This window comes from Cornus florida, unplaced genomic scaffold, assembly GCF_030987335.1.
Source record: "Cornus florida cultivar Cherokee Brave unplaced genomic scaffold, ASM3098733v1 CherokeeBrave_3.0.0_Hap2_Chr01, whole genome shotgun sequence".
Lineage (NCBI taxonomy): Eukaryota > Viridiplantae > Streptophyta > Magnoliopsida > Cornales > Cornaceae > Cornus > Cornus florida.
The window spans coordinates 97,996,485-98,011,169 of record NW_026775571.1 but is presented as its reverse complement, the minus strand read 5'-3'; the positions used below and the strand labels follow the sequence as shown (position 1 = coordinate 98,011,169).

Below are 14,685 nucleotides of genomic sequence, written 5' to 3'. Positions count from 1 at the left end.
AACTTACCTTTAGGGATTTGATAAAAACTCTAACCTCCTTCTTCTTTTTTCTCTTCCTTCCTCTTCCTTCTTTCTCTCTCTAAAATATCGTACGTGATATATTTTCTAACCTCTTTCACAACTCTATAGTTATATATTTATAGGCAACTAAAATAACCCTTATCCTTTTTCCATTCCAAGACAAACTAAAATAAAATAAAAATAAAATAAAATTTAAATACTAAAAAGGTAACTTAAATATATGTTACGTATAATCTATGTGTATTCCTTTTTATATATAATATATAAATATATATCAGATTATTATTTAAGGACTTTCCTTATATATATATATATATATATATATATATTAAATATACATATACATGGGTAATTATCCGTACCCATTAAACCCCTTATCCAAGTAGTCCATGGAGCTCAATTGATTGATCAATTACTACTATCCATATCCAATTCCTTAAAAATATAAAAATAAAATAAAAATAAAAATAAAACAATTAAATTCCTAAATAAATACACATCATCACATACAATTCAATTTAAACAAATAATTAAATCAATTAAACAAGTACACAATTAGTCAAGAAAACAACTAAATAATTAAATGCAATTAAAACTATTAAAATAATACCGAGACTGTCCTTTTTAAATTAGAGGTATTACAAAAATAAAAACCGAAAATAAAGTACAAACTAAAGAAAATAAATCTACTCTAAACTCCGAAAACCAGTGCACACTAATATTGAGATTTTTTTCCTCTTTTTTTTTATTATTTTTTTTAACAGTGTAGGTACAAAAAATAAAATAATTTAATAGAAAACTGTAAATTGAAATCTCAAAAAATTTAAATTCTTGTTCGATAAATTCTCAAAGTTTTTTTTAAAAAAAAAAAAAAAAGAAAAAAAAATTTGAGATACATATAGAGAAAAAAGTTTCAAAAAAAAAAAAAAAAAAATGAAAAAGAAGAAGGTAATGTGCATATAATACCCTTGTAATATGATATTAGTAGCATATATACCCAATTGGGCATTTTCAGAAGAGTAAAAGGGCAAAACGAATATTATAACACTAATTTATGTCAGATTTTTGATTGAGGGGGTATTTTTGCATAATGTGAAAATATTAAAGGTGTTTTTTACACACTTCTTCAAAAAGATAACACTATTTTAGAGCCCTTCCTTCATGTTCTTTTCTACAAATCAATTGGTAAACTTTCTAATTAAACATTAATACACGATTAAATGAGCTAATCGTTGAAAGTAGAGATGATCATTACATACAAAAATCGGGCAAATTAAAATAGTGTCCATAAAAATTCAAAGCCATAGAAGCTTAACTTTAGTTTCAATTGTAATCCTGCTATAATTAATAAGTAAATATGATCACCAAAAATTTTTACTCCCCCCAGAAGACATGGTAATGGATGATGCTGCAACAAAATAAGATCAATTTTGCTGCCACTACTTCCAATAAATCCAATCAATTTCATTATTTTTTAAAGTTTTTAATAAAAGAATAGTACAACAATATCAAGTAATGCAAAACAAGATCAATTTCGTTACTCAACCAATTTCACCACCTGGGTAGGGTGATGTAGAGTATTGTAATTAGTAGATTTTAGAAGTTTCACCCAACAATTTTACTATGCTTACTCTCAACAAACCCAACCAATTCCAGGTGGGGTGATTTTTCAAGTCTTTCAAAGTGATGTAGAACATAGTTAGTAAAATTCAGTACCAAAAAAAAAAAAATGCGGATTCAGAAACGTAGAAGTGTAATCGTTTTATACAGAATGGTGATATTAAAACTTAAATGGATAAAAATTGTATGTACTTTATACGTACACGTAATTTATGTATATCATATGCAAATTTATTAACTAGTAAAATTTGTAAATAATATAGATGAAGAGTATCATTTGTAACCAACAAATTATAGGGGAGAGACTAATACCAACAAGTTATAGGGGAGAGACTAACATGACAAGCTTAAGAATATAACAAACCCTTGCAACAATATAAATAAGGTTGTAATTTTCACTACCCATCTATTATCACGGCCAAATAAAAATCTGTTTACATATAAGATTAGAAATAAATAATACTAGTAACAAATAACATTTTATATTAAAAGCTACCACCAATAACATTTGGCCGGTTGAACTTCGTTCCCAATTTATTAAAAACTTTCCAAACCCAATTATACAAATTAGCTTTCACTTAGCAGCTAGCACATATATAAAGTTAACATGAACAGAATAGATAAATAATCACTATAATTGTTAGAATGTTATTATTAATTTATTTAACTAAAGAACTTCAGACAACAGATTAGATAAAATAAATAATACCACCAATAAGATTTGGTTCGTTGAACATCATTCCCAATTTATGGTAAACTTTACAAACCCAATTATAAAACTTGTCATTAGCACATATATGTAAAGTTAACATGAACAGAATAGGTAAATAATCACTACAATTGTTACACTGGGAGTACTTATTTAACTAAAGGAACCACTAATTCAATGGTTTTGGGTAATATTGTTTTTATCTGCCAGGCACGCTTTCTGACATCTTCTATCAACTTGGCTCTTATAGGTGGAACTTCTTTATATTCTAAAAAAGGAAAAGGATGAATAATTATTTTCTCTAGTGATGCCGCAACCACTAGTATGTGGAGAACAAGCTCAACTTCGCTGCAGCTACGCCCACCAAAATCAACCAATTCCACCACCTTAAGGCATTGATGATGACATTTAGTTGCCTCTTTTTCAGCATTTATAGCTGCAATTTGATCAGCCCGTCTTACCTGCCAGCACCACAGGAGATGACATTATTAGCAGACAAGGTTAACAGTATAAAAAACTTTTAAACCAATAAAGATTTGTAATTTTTGGTACCCGTTTATCATTCGCACTCAGCATCAACTGCCATGGAGGAAGATAGTCAGATAAAAACTTGTTTACACAAGATTGGATAAAATAAATAAGAACATACTTACCATAACTTGTTTCCAACATGCATTTCGTTAAGACGAAAATTTTTGAAGAAAATTGTGGGAAAGTATTGTTTTGACAGTTTGAATAACATGAAAGTGAAAAGAAAATGATCATACTTACCAAACCTATCATTGTGATTTCAAATACTAGAAAAATAAATGAATTTGTGTTGCATCAATCTTCCCCATACCCAAACAACAATAAAGGTTTCCTAATATTTTTCTCATGCGGAACTCGTTAATGGTTTAACTTTATTCTTAATACAACTACCATTACAACTTACAAGTTCCAAAAATGTAAGTTCCAAAAATTAAAGTGCGTCTTTTCAATTTTTAGAATAACATATAATTTTCAACTGTTTCATTGAATGAACCGGCATATATATATATTTTTTTTGGGGTAAAATAACACTATATACATCTGCAATATATATTAAAAAATAAAAATAAATACAAATTTGTTGTAAATAAAGTTTTTTAGAGCATGGGCATGGATCACAAATTTAAGAGTGGTGGGTAGAATTACGACACCACGTATGAGTTTCACCTAATGTCAAATGTTTGCCTTTAGACCATTGATCAGAAAACACCAAAATACACATCAGTGTCTTAATACATCTCCCTGTTCTACACTTCTAATCTTGTCATCAATACATTTTCCTGTGCTAGACTTCTAATCTTGCCAGGAAACTCGTTCTCATAAACACCTCCTCTAATCTAGCATTCATAGCCAAGGCACCCGACTTGTGAGCCACATAAACTACTTTATTAGCACAATTGAACAAATATTTTGCGGCGTGTTCAGCATTGTTAAGGCTGAGAGATGGAGAAACAACTGGTAATGGCATAATAGGAAACTAAAATATAGAACACAAATTTTGCGAGAAACTAAATTTTCTGGAAATGTTTTGGAAAAAATCAACCACTTGTAGGAATCCTAATTTCTTATAAAATTTCCTTTTATCCTATCCAAACTCAAAAAAATTAAATCTTTTCCATTTTTTTCCCTTTGCTACTTCTTTCAAACCAAATAGACCCACTATGATTCAAGTGCTCATCTGTTACCCGCAATGACGCAGGCTTGAGTCCCGAAATCAGCCTACCTAGAAATAGGAGTAAGGCTGCTTACCATCTACCTCTTTCAGGCCATGCTAGATGTAGGAGGCTTGTGCATGGGGAACGAATATATATATATAAAATATATTTCAGTGGTGATTTAAGTAGGACTGCAAATGAACCGAGGGCTCGGCTCGGGCTCATTCGTTTAGCTAACGAGCCGAGCTTGAGCACAAATTCTGAGCTCATTTAATAAACGAGCCGAGCTTGAACAATGTTAGGCTCGGCTCGTTAGGCTCATGAACAGGCTCGTTTATCAATAATTTATAAGGTTTTGATCCAACCCAATAAATTTGATCCATTAAACAACATAAGCCCAGATGTATAATACATTCCTAATATCCTATTATCTAAATGAAAAACCCAAAGACAAAATGGCCCATATTTCATTTTAAAGGCCCAACTGACCTACCCATTAATGTTGACACATAACAAACCCTAATCTTATAGGTATCATTATCTGCAACGATGCGCAGCGCATCCCCATTTAGCCTCCCGATCTTTAATTCTTCTTCAGTATTTTGTATTCTTTTGGGACAACAAAGGACGAATCATGAAATTAACTGCAAAAAATGAATGATGCACAACTGTTGATGATATCAGACAATCTCAACCTCAAGGTATGCCGTATGCATAAAACATCTAACTATACATCTATAACTCAACACACAATTTGATTGTGTTATGTATATACACTCATCTATTGTGTATTATATATGTGTATATCTATGCACAAACAAGCCCGAACCGAACCAAACCGAGCCCGAGCTCGCTCATATTCTGACGAGCCGAGCTTGAGCTTGGCTAGGTCAAGCTCGCCCGAGCACCTCTCAGATTGTAGTGAGCCGAGCCTGAGCATGACAAAGCTCGGCTCGGCTCAGTTCATTTGCAGCCCTAGATTCAAGTAATGCCATCAGGTTATGCAACAAACTCTTGTCATCAAAGGCAATGTCACAAACAAAGCAACTCAGTTACATAATGGTCATTCATACTGGATATAACATCAGGAACCATCCATATAAGAAAACCACAAAGAAACATTACCACAATTTGTTATTTTCGATATCCCTGCAGAAACTGTCCCCGGTTGCTTTAACTGGCATTAGAAGCTACAAAACACTCTAATAATAATCACTCCCAGAGCACAAGTGTAGATTAGAAGGTGAGGTGGTTTATAAAAATATTAAAATTCCTTACCATGCCAGAAGCCCTCAAATCACTCATTCTACTTCAATGTCTATTCAATGTCAGTTATGAAAACAAAATTCACTTCATGCCAAGGGGAGGATTAAAGTGAACAATTCTCCATACAAATTTACTTCTAGCAGTACAAGGAGATTGAGCGTGCTTCAAAACATCACAAAATTTAAACAATCGAGTTAATTCCTCAAGGAATGACCACGAAGTGAATCGTCCATGAAGTTTTTTGGAATAGCACAAAGAGAATATATCTTGATGTCCTTGGGTTAACAATTTTTTTTATTTTTTATTTGTTAAGCAAAATTTCATTGAAAGCATTCAAAAGGAGAGCGCGCCCAAGAGAACATGTACAAAACAATAAACTCTATGCCAAAATAATCCCCTATACACTCACTCTATCCACAAAGGCTAGAAAATCCAATACAATCCCTCCCATTAACCCAGACTAAAAAAGAACAAAGAATGGACAGTTCTAATAGCCAAATAGAAGATTCCTTCCCTATTTCGTTCTACACACAAGCCCCACCAAATACGAAGTGGAATCACTCTCCATGCATCCCAGGCTAGCAACCCGACTATACAACTGCTCAAAGCCTGGAGCATCCTCAACGTGAAACCTGGCAAGACCCAACAAACTAAAAAGGGAAACAAACATGTCCACACATCCCTAGCCAATGCATAATGTAAGAAAAAGAACATCAATCAAACTATTAATCCCTCTTGCACATGCAGCACCAATTTACCAAGATTTAAAACCTCTTTCTTGTTGATTGTAAAAATCCTCCCAAAAACAACCGTCAATCCAAAAAAAGCAACCTTGAGGCAACTTTTGGTATGCCAAACCGCCCTCCTAGGAATGGTGGACCCTCGAGCATTTGGAAGCCTCCGGTTAAAAGAGGACACTTCGTACTGACCTTCCCTGGATTCCTCCCAAACCCATACATCAGCCCCCTTAACTACCACCCTCTGATGGTACGACGACACCAAGAACTCAACCATGTCTTCCATTTCCCAATCCTGAAGATATCTCACAGACGACACATCACAAGTCATCCTTCTGCTATCAAGGCGATAACAAACAGCTATAAAGACATGACCATCTAGAGAGATCCTAAAAAACCTCTGGAAAACACTTGCAATTGGCCTATCCCCACACCGTGGATCAATGTTGTTAAAGGCGCGCCTAGGCTCGAGGCTCAGGTTTAGCGCCTGTTATCATCACAGGCTCATTGATGTTTACCAGGCACGTGCCTCGGTTGCGCCTTGTCCTATATGTGAGGTGCGCCTTTCTTAAACCAAAAAGGATACTTTTGGAACTTAATAAACAAAAAAGAAAGCCCAAGCATACGATAGAAGGAACTTTAATTTGTTCAAAAGAATAAACAAATAAGAAAGCCCAAGAGTCAAAGTGTTAACCGAACAGCGATAGAATGAGATTGTGAAATGAAAACGAAGCCCTAGTTGAAGAGATGAACGAGGAAGTCACATCAGTTCTTTCTTTCTTTCTTTTTTTCTCTCCTCCTCTACTTCTCTCTCCTCTCTTCTTATCTTTGTTTACATCTCTCTCTTCGTCTACTTCTCTTCTCTCTCTGTCTTTTTTTTTTGGGCTCTGTTTTTCCTGTTTTTTTTCTTGTTTAACATTTTTTTTGTTAACAGATTTATTTCTTTCTGTGCTTTGTTTTACCATTCAAAAAAACACATTTTGCATTGCCTTCCAAGAAAACAAATTTGTGCTATGTTTTATGGTTGTTGGATAGTTGTATAGTTGATGGATTTACTTTTTTATATTTGATATTAATTTTTAGAATATTGATATGACTTATGAGATATGAATGTTATTATGATAGTTTAAATTTTTAATTGTGCACCTCACTTCACTTAGGCGTGCGCCTCGCGCCTAGGCTTCAAAGGACCTCTGGCGCCGTGCACCTTGGGCCTTTAATAACACTGCCATGGATCAAACCAAAACCTAATCTGTCTCCTAGAGATCTCTCCCTGAACCAAGTATGATTGAAAATTCAATTCCACCCTCCCCCAATCCAAGAAAAAGGTTAAAACCACAAGGGGCTAATGTTTGCCGCCTTACCAATGCAATTAATGGCCAAACTTCAACTTCAAAGCAAATTTCACTCTCTTCTACAGGTTTTATAATAGTAAAAACGTTACAGAACACACGCTAAAACTAATAGAATGGAAATACAGTAGCTCAGAGCCATTATCCTTTGTGGAATGGAAGGCCAAGCTGTTAGCACGTAACCGTTGTTTTAAGGCTAAGAATAACCACTTTATTTATTAATGTGAAAGGTTAGATTTGCATCCAATATGCCTTTTTCATTATAAAACGGTAAACCATTTCAACTTTACAAGCAAGAAGATAAAACAATATTTATTTACATAATCCATGAACTTATATGAGTTCCATTTTATTTAAAGTACAAATAGCACATGCATACAGAATTTTGCTTCAACCAAGGTCCAATTTGTCAAACAAATGACCATGCACAAATGTTACATTAGCGTATAAATGATGAAGTAAAAGTAATGCGGGAATCCCATGTTCATATTTATGATAAAATTCTAATTGTAAGTTAGCTCACTATAATTTATCAATTTAAGCACTTTATACTTTTAAGCATTGGGTACAAATTCCTTTTTATTTAGGCTCGTAATAACATATTGACATTATTTACATTCTAGTAACATATTGTAAGACTTCGACTTTTTTTCATCTGTAGTCACATGAAAAAACATAGCAGCTAAGGTTAAACAAGATAAGAGTTGCTAGGATCAATAAATCTTTTTATAAATTTATGTTTGTGACCTGATAATATACATTTCTTCTCTCTTTTTTTTCCCCCCTAATTTCCTTTTCATAATTGAAGACAATATAAGATATTTGCCTCTCTTTCAAATTCTTATATTTCTCAGCCTCTTATCCCATTCCATTCTATCTGTCTACTTTTCCCAAACACTTGACGCAAAGCTGTGGTAAATTCAGAAGGCCTCCATGAAAGATTTTACTTAAGGTTACTCAAATCGTATAAAGCACAAACCCACCAAGTTCTCAAAATTAAGGGTTTAATTGTTATCTTCTTCATCTTCAACTTGTTCTTTAAATTTAATTGGGGTAAGAAGAAAAAAAAAATCAGTAAGAAATCAAGTTCAATATGTTTCCTCTTTTAGCTTATAGATTAGAATTTACTTGCAGAGGCGAGAGTGGCAGGGTGACATTATCATCTTTCTGAAGTTCAAAGATTTGCCTACTCGTAATGGTGATTGGTCATGGACAACTTAGTTTGCGTAATCGTCTTACTCATTGATACGCTTGTGTGCCGTCTTACTAACAGTAGTCCTTCGTAAAACACTCACTATTTGATGCGGCACGGAGTCAATGACACCGTTTTCACCTCCTCAGCCTCTTCAACAAAGATCTTATATTCTATCATATGTGTACCTGTCTGCTTTCACCTCTCCCTCTCTTGTTCTTATCTATCTACATTTAAGTCAATTTAAAATCATACAAGTATTTAAAATAAATCAATAATAATAATTTCATCAGAAACCAAACCTTAACTTACAGAGAAAGGATACTTACCTCAACAGTAAACTTAGACAATTTAGGAGCCGCCTTAATCACAGAAGTTAAACTGAGAAGGCTGTCATTTTCATTTCCCATGACAAACAATTCCACTTCCTTGAGATTACCTAGCGCACGAAAATACTTGGGAAACCGATGGAAGTCCTAACCAAATGCAACCACAAGCTGATCATGATGTTTACAACAACCACAACCAAAATAGAAAATAAAAGCATAAAATCACGCATTGATTGTGTATTCTAACCTCAACAAACACTTGTAACTTGAGCTTTTCTATTTGAGCAATATAGCTGGAATGCTTGTAAGATTCAAAAACAAAGGATGAACAGAAACGTCCCCCAATAGATAGCTCAGAGAGAAGAGGGACATTTTTAAAAGGCACACTTATATCCCGTCCAAAGTAGGTGAATGAAACAAGATTAATTGCAGAAATTTCAAGTTTTTCCAAAGAGTGACATTGAGATAACTCTAAGTGCTTCAATTTGAGAGATGGGCCAGCAATTTTTAGATTCACTAGAGACGTTGATCCCACAATGCATAATTGTTCAAGAAACACACAGATGGATAGGATATGCTCAAGCACCTCCTCCATGATATTAACACCAGCCAAACGAAGGGTGGTTAGGGAGCAAAAACCATATGTGAAACCAATAGTCCGTGACACATGATGACTGTTTGAAGTCCTAAATAAGCATTTGAAGCTTTCCAGGCTTGGAAAGTTGTAAAATTTAAGCCCGGGACCGGCTAACCTGCCAGCCATCACATCCAATTCAAACCTTCGAACGCCCTTTTCCATTGCAAACTTAATCCAATCACCGATATCGCGAGGGTAGTCCCCACGGAAACAAAAAGAAATCCTCATTTCATCTATAAAGGCGCCAAGATGCAATTCCAAGACTTTATTCACCCAACTTACATACTTAGTAGGCTCTTCAAAATGAGAAATATTGCTCAACCAACTCCTATACTTAGGAGGCTCTTCAAGAGAAGTACCATCTACTGAAGGAGCTCGAAATATCTTTGAATCGAAGTTGAAATATCTCCATAAATATCTCCATAAATATCTCCATCTGCGTGATAGAACACTAGTACGTGCAGCTTCCTTAAGTGTCAAAAGAGACAGGATGGCAATGATGATGTCGTCTGGCAATCCACTAATTCCATTCTTCATATGCTCTTTTCTCTAAACATCCAAATAATTGTAAACACAAGAAAAAGAAATCATCGTCAACAAAGGTAAAGTGCAAAAAAAAAACCCTTTGAACTATTGCCCTTTTACAAATTACCCCCCCGAACTATTGATTTGTTGCAATTAAGAACAAATCCATCACAAAAGACTATTTTACCCTTTCTCATTAAATTCGTCATTTCTTATTATTTTATTTTTATTATCTTTTCTCTTATATGAATATTAGTTATACCATTTACCTTAATTTTATACAATATATTATTTGTCATACAAAATATTCATGAAAAATCAATTAATTTCTTAAATAAAAAAATGCAATGCAATATACTCATGAAAAATTTTAAAAATTACTTAAATTGTTTTAAAATTTTCTACTTAAGATTTTTATTTAAACAATTAATTTAAAAAATTAAAAGTAAATTAATGCAAATTTAATGGAGAATATGCATAGAATTAGAAGGAATTTATTTCATAATTTATTTCAATAAGAAAAACAGATTAAGTGCAATTCAATAAGAAAAAGCATTATGGTCATTTAATAAAAAATAGTCTAGGCATTGGAACATTTTGCAACAAAATGTGATAGTTCAGGGGGTATTATGCACAAAATATACTTCAAGGGGGGTTATTTGCAATTCGGAAATAGTTCAGGGGTTTTTTGCACATTAAACAAAAATTATTGAAACCACTACTTTACTAAAAATTTAAGGATCACCATAGAATCATCACGATTGGCAAAAAACAAACAAACAAAATTTCTCATACATTTGGATAAGAACGCGTATTTATTCATGAAAAAAATAACATTTTTTTAATGTAAAAATAAATAAATAAGTACTACTTTGTCAAAAATTTAATAACAACCACATTAACAATAACCAAAACAGTTTCAGGTTGTTCGTGTAAGCAGTGAAGACAAACACCCAGTGTCAGGACTCAAACTTCAATTTGATACCAGTGGAATAAAAAATTTGATAGTTATGAATAAAATCTGAGCTACAAAAAAAATAAATAAACAATAACTTTTCCTTTTTTGCAGTCATTGGAATAGAACTCACCTTCTGTTGCTTGAAAGAAGAGGTACACTGTCCTATGTTCCTCATTTTAATGATATAGTTGTTGATGCCATTCCTTATTCAATATTCCACTGAGGATAATTTATGTTATTACAAATACTGCAAAACCAACAACACAATCACAAACATGACAGAAATTATAAAACCATGAAAATAAGTGAAGAGATTTTACATCCAAGGAAGATTACAAATTATCAAGCCCCATCAAAATTCGGGCCACAACTTCACAATTTAGCTTGCTAGGATCATTCAGAGATCTCCCCTTATTTGCTTTTGCCTACAAAAAGAATAAAATAAAAGTAATTCAGAAGTTCAAAAAATCAGAAAATTGTAACACGGACATATATATTGTTATTATATATAAATATATACACGTCTATATAAATACATGGGAAGCGATTTATATGGGAAGAGAGAGAGAACGTTCTCGCTACTAACTTAAAACCAAAGGAGATTGATAACATCAACAACTGGAAAACAAGAAGATACCCGGACTGGGAAACTTATAGTTGCTATGATGTGCTTAGGTTAGGTGGGTAAATCAGCCTAGTCCACCATGTGTGTCATGTATCATGCAGAGTATAGACTGGTCTATTAACCTACACTAGACTACGCGATAACTACAATTAGATAAGGATGCCATGGTTGCAGCATTAATGCTTTCAGAGAGAGATTTTTGTAGTTTGACAGAGATATTTTGTGGGGTAAATAGTTGCTAAGTTCCTTAGTTGTTAAGAAATTTTGAATGCCTATCAATACATATATGTGATTGATATAATCAATTTTATTCAGATTAATATGGAGAATATATTGAAACTCGAGACGAGGACTTCCCTTTCTTCTGCTCTCCTTTTCTTCTTGTTATTACCCCTCAATCAATCTAGCCTATCAGATATCAAACCAATCGGAATCGGATAAGCACAATAAGCTATCTGATCCTACGGATTCTAATCTATTCAATCCATATTAGATAATCACTCTCTCGGATGTCCGATCCTGTTAGCTATACCCTTTAGCAATTTATACAAACAAACACAAACCAAGCAAATTGATACAATCAATCATCTCACTATTACTACTCAGAAATTAAACAACAAATCTAAACATGATAAGGTTTGATCTATGTAATTAACGTTCATCCTGATATTGAAAATATGTTTAATATCTTCCACATAAAGGTAAAACAAAGGGGATCAAATCTAGGTTAAAAAGAGAGAGATTGAAATGGGCTCTTAACAAAGAACTAAAATCACCATAAACAGAGAAAAAGAGAGGAAATAAGGGGGAACAAAAAAAAAAATCTGAAAAAACTTTTGCAAGATTGAAAATTTAGGGCTTGTAATAATGAAAAGAGATGGAAAAATAGAAGAAAAAAAGGAGAGAGAGTAACTAACCTGAAATACTCCGCAAGGCTGGCTCCCCTAGCCCCTTCGTGCCGTCGATCGATTACTCTCCCTTCACCTTCGTTTCTCTCAACTCGAAGCACGATACAGACTCTTCTGAAATTTTCTTCTTGCGTCCTATAAGAGAGATTGTCATAGTATCTTAGGTGAGAAAACTGTACTCAACATGGCATGTAACATTGTGAATTTGTGATTAGTGTTTAATTTTTTTTACCTTGATTACATCGGTACAAATATGATGCTGATATATACGGAGTATTATTTTAATCCGAATCGGGTCGGATCAATTCAAAAACCATATATTGAATTATTTTACGGAGTATTTTCTAGTTGATCCATATTCGGACAATCCGAATTAATTGAATCGATTTCCCAGGTCTACCCTCATCTTTCTACTTCTCGTCTCCTCCTTTCTTCACTTTCCTTTACGCTATTTTGTCCCTATTAACAACCCAAATCCATCTGCTACCGTCCACCATCTAGATCTCTAGCCTTAACCTACCACTACCAGGTCCCTGAAACTCAATCCACACAATTACCAACTCTAATTGACAACCATCAGAGCGCCCTAACCTACTGTTTCAAGCCAACCACGGCCCATGAAACCCTGCAACCGATTAGCCCCTAGTTCCTAAAACCCTAACATTCGAAACCTTCGGTCGTCGGTCTCAAAGCCACATAAAAAGTCTCAAAGCAGCACAAAAAAAATAATAATAAATAAGTAAAAGGGCGGAGGAGGAGAAGAACAGTTGAGACGCAAACCGATGAGGTACCTCCAATCTTTCCCGTAACCTCTCGTCGTCGTCGCTTGCCGCCTTCCGCTCATCCATCCGTCGCTGTTGAACGGCCTGAAAGTAGGGATGGTAATTTGATGCGTCCGCGGTTACCCGCCATGACCCGCCCCGATTTTGACGATTTTGGGGATCCTTTTGTTTATATGGGCAGGGATAGTTTCATGTAATAAAAATTCGCATGGGTTTGGTGCGAGGCACAGGAGATTGCTCCACACCGCCCCGTCCCACCCTGTCTAGATAGACAAATTACTTATGTACCCTTATTTCAATAGTATATATATTTATCACTATATACTACCCTATTTAACAATATTAAAGTAATAAATGAATTTGATTAAAAAGAAAGTTGCAATAGCGAAGAATTAAAGATGAGGGTTAAAAAAAAAGAGTAAATCTATTTCAAAAATAAATAAATTATGGTCTTAAACGGGGCGGGACGAGTACTCGTGGGGGTAAAAATGTTAAACGGTTACGGAAATAGGTTAGAAAATTCTCCCGTTTTTGCTGTTTTGGACAAAGACGAGGGCATGGTTTTTAAATGGTTGCGGAGGCGGGGGAGGATACACCCACCCAAACCTGCCCCCGTTACCATTCCTACTTGGAAGTCTCCCGCACTCTTTCGATCGATTTGGGGAGGTTTCCATACTCATAATTTAACCCGACCCATATTTCAACTTAACCCATAAACAATCCTGAACCTCACCTAGTTACCCAATTCCTTTAAATTTCAACCCAACCCATATTGAATTTAATCCAGCCCAGTAACCCACACTGGACCTAATCAGACCTGGTCCAATCCAAATCAAATAAGACTTACTCCGTATTTGCTTGTCCGATAAACCGATAGATTATTATACTAAAATCATACTCCGTAGCTAATTTGTTTTTTAATGGGTATCTGATATGATAACTCTATCCGAAAAAGGATGTAATTTTTTATTTTAAAAATTAATGTTAATTAAAAAGATATCAGCAACAATGATTGGGGAAAAAAAAAAATCAGAGAAAAAAAATAAAAATAAACAAATATATATATATATATATATATATAAACAAAAAAAAAGAAAAAAAGAAAAAAAGTAGAGAATTAAGTAATTTACTTTTTTTTAAAATAAAAATAATAAATAATAAAGATAGACAAAGCCAAGAAGAAAAAGAAAATAATGATTAAAAAAAACATTTTAATTGTATGTAAATATTATATATTATAGTATTAGATAATATATTTATACTATATTTTATATCCTATTAAATCGGATCGACCATAATCCATATATAGTTTGTTTAGCTAACAGATTGCCGAATTTAG

General features: G+C 33.7%; 1 protein-coding gene across 4 annotated transcripts; it reads right to left on the bottom strand.

Moving 5' to 3' along the window:
- Nucleotides 1–2,330: 2,330 nt before the first annotated feature.
- LOC132308597 (putative FBD-associated F-box protein At5g56690) lies at nucleotides 2,331–13,411 on the bottom strand. 4 transcript variants are annotated; one of them, XM_059806737.1, is made up of 8 exons: nucleotides 13,356–13,411; nucleotides 12,574–12,699; nucleotides 11,352–11,456; nucleotides 11,162–11,278; nucleotides 9,159–10,097; nucleotides 8,912–9,058; nucleotides 2,903–2,929; nucleotides 2,331–2,811 (listed from the first exon to the last, which is right to left on the bottom strand). In XM_059806737.1, the coding sequence occupies exons 4-8, from the start codon at nucleotides 11,204–11,206 to the stop codon at nucleotides 2,500–2,502; spliced, it is 1,470 nt and encodes a 489-aa protein (XP_059662720.1). In that variant the 5' UTR covers nucleotides 11,207–11,278; nucleotides 11,352–11,456; nucleotides 12,574–12,699; nucleotides 13,356–13,411; the 3' UTR covers nucleotides 2,331–2,499. The 4 variants fall into 4 exon arrangements, with proteins under 4 accessions (XP_059662720.1, XP_059662705.1, XP_059662713.1 ...); XM_059806722.1 differs by lacking the exon at nucleotides 13,356–13,411 and having other exon boundaries at nucleotides 12,574–12,765; XM_059806730.1 differs by lacking the exon at nucleotides 13,356–13,411 and having other exon boundaries at nucleotides 11,368–11,456; nucleotides 12,574–12,765.
- Between the last annotated feature and the right edge of the window lie 1,274 nt (nucleotides 13,412–14,685).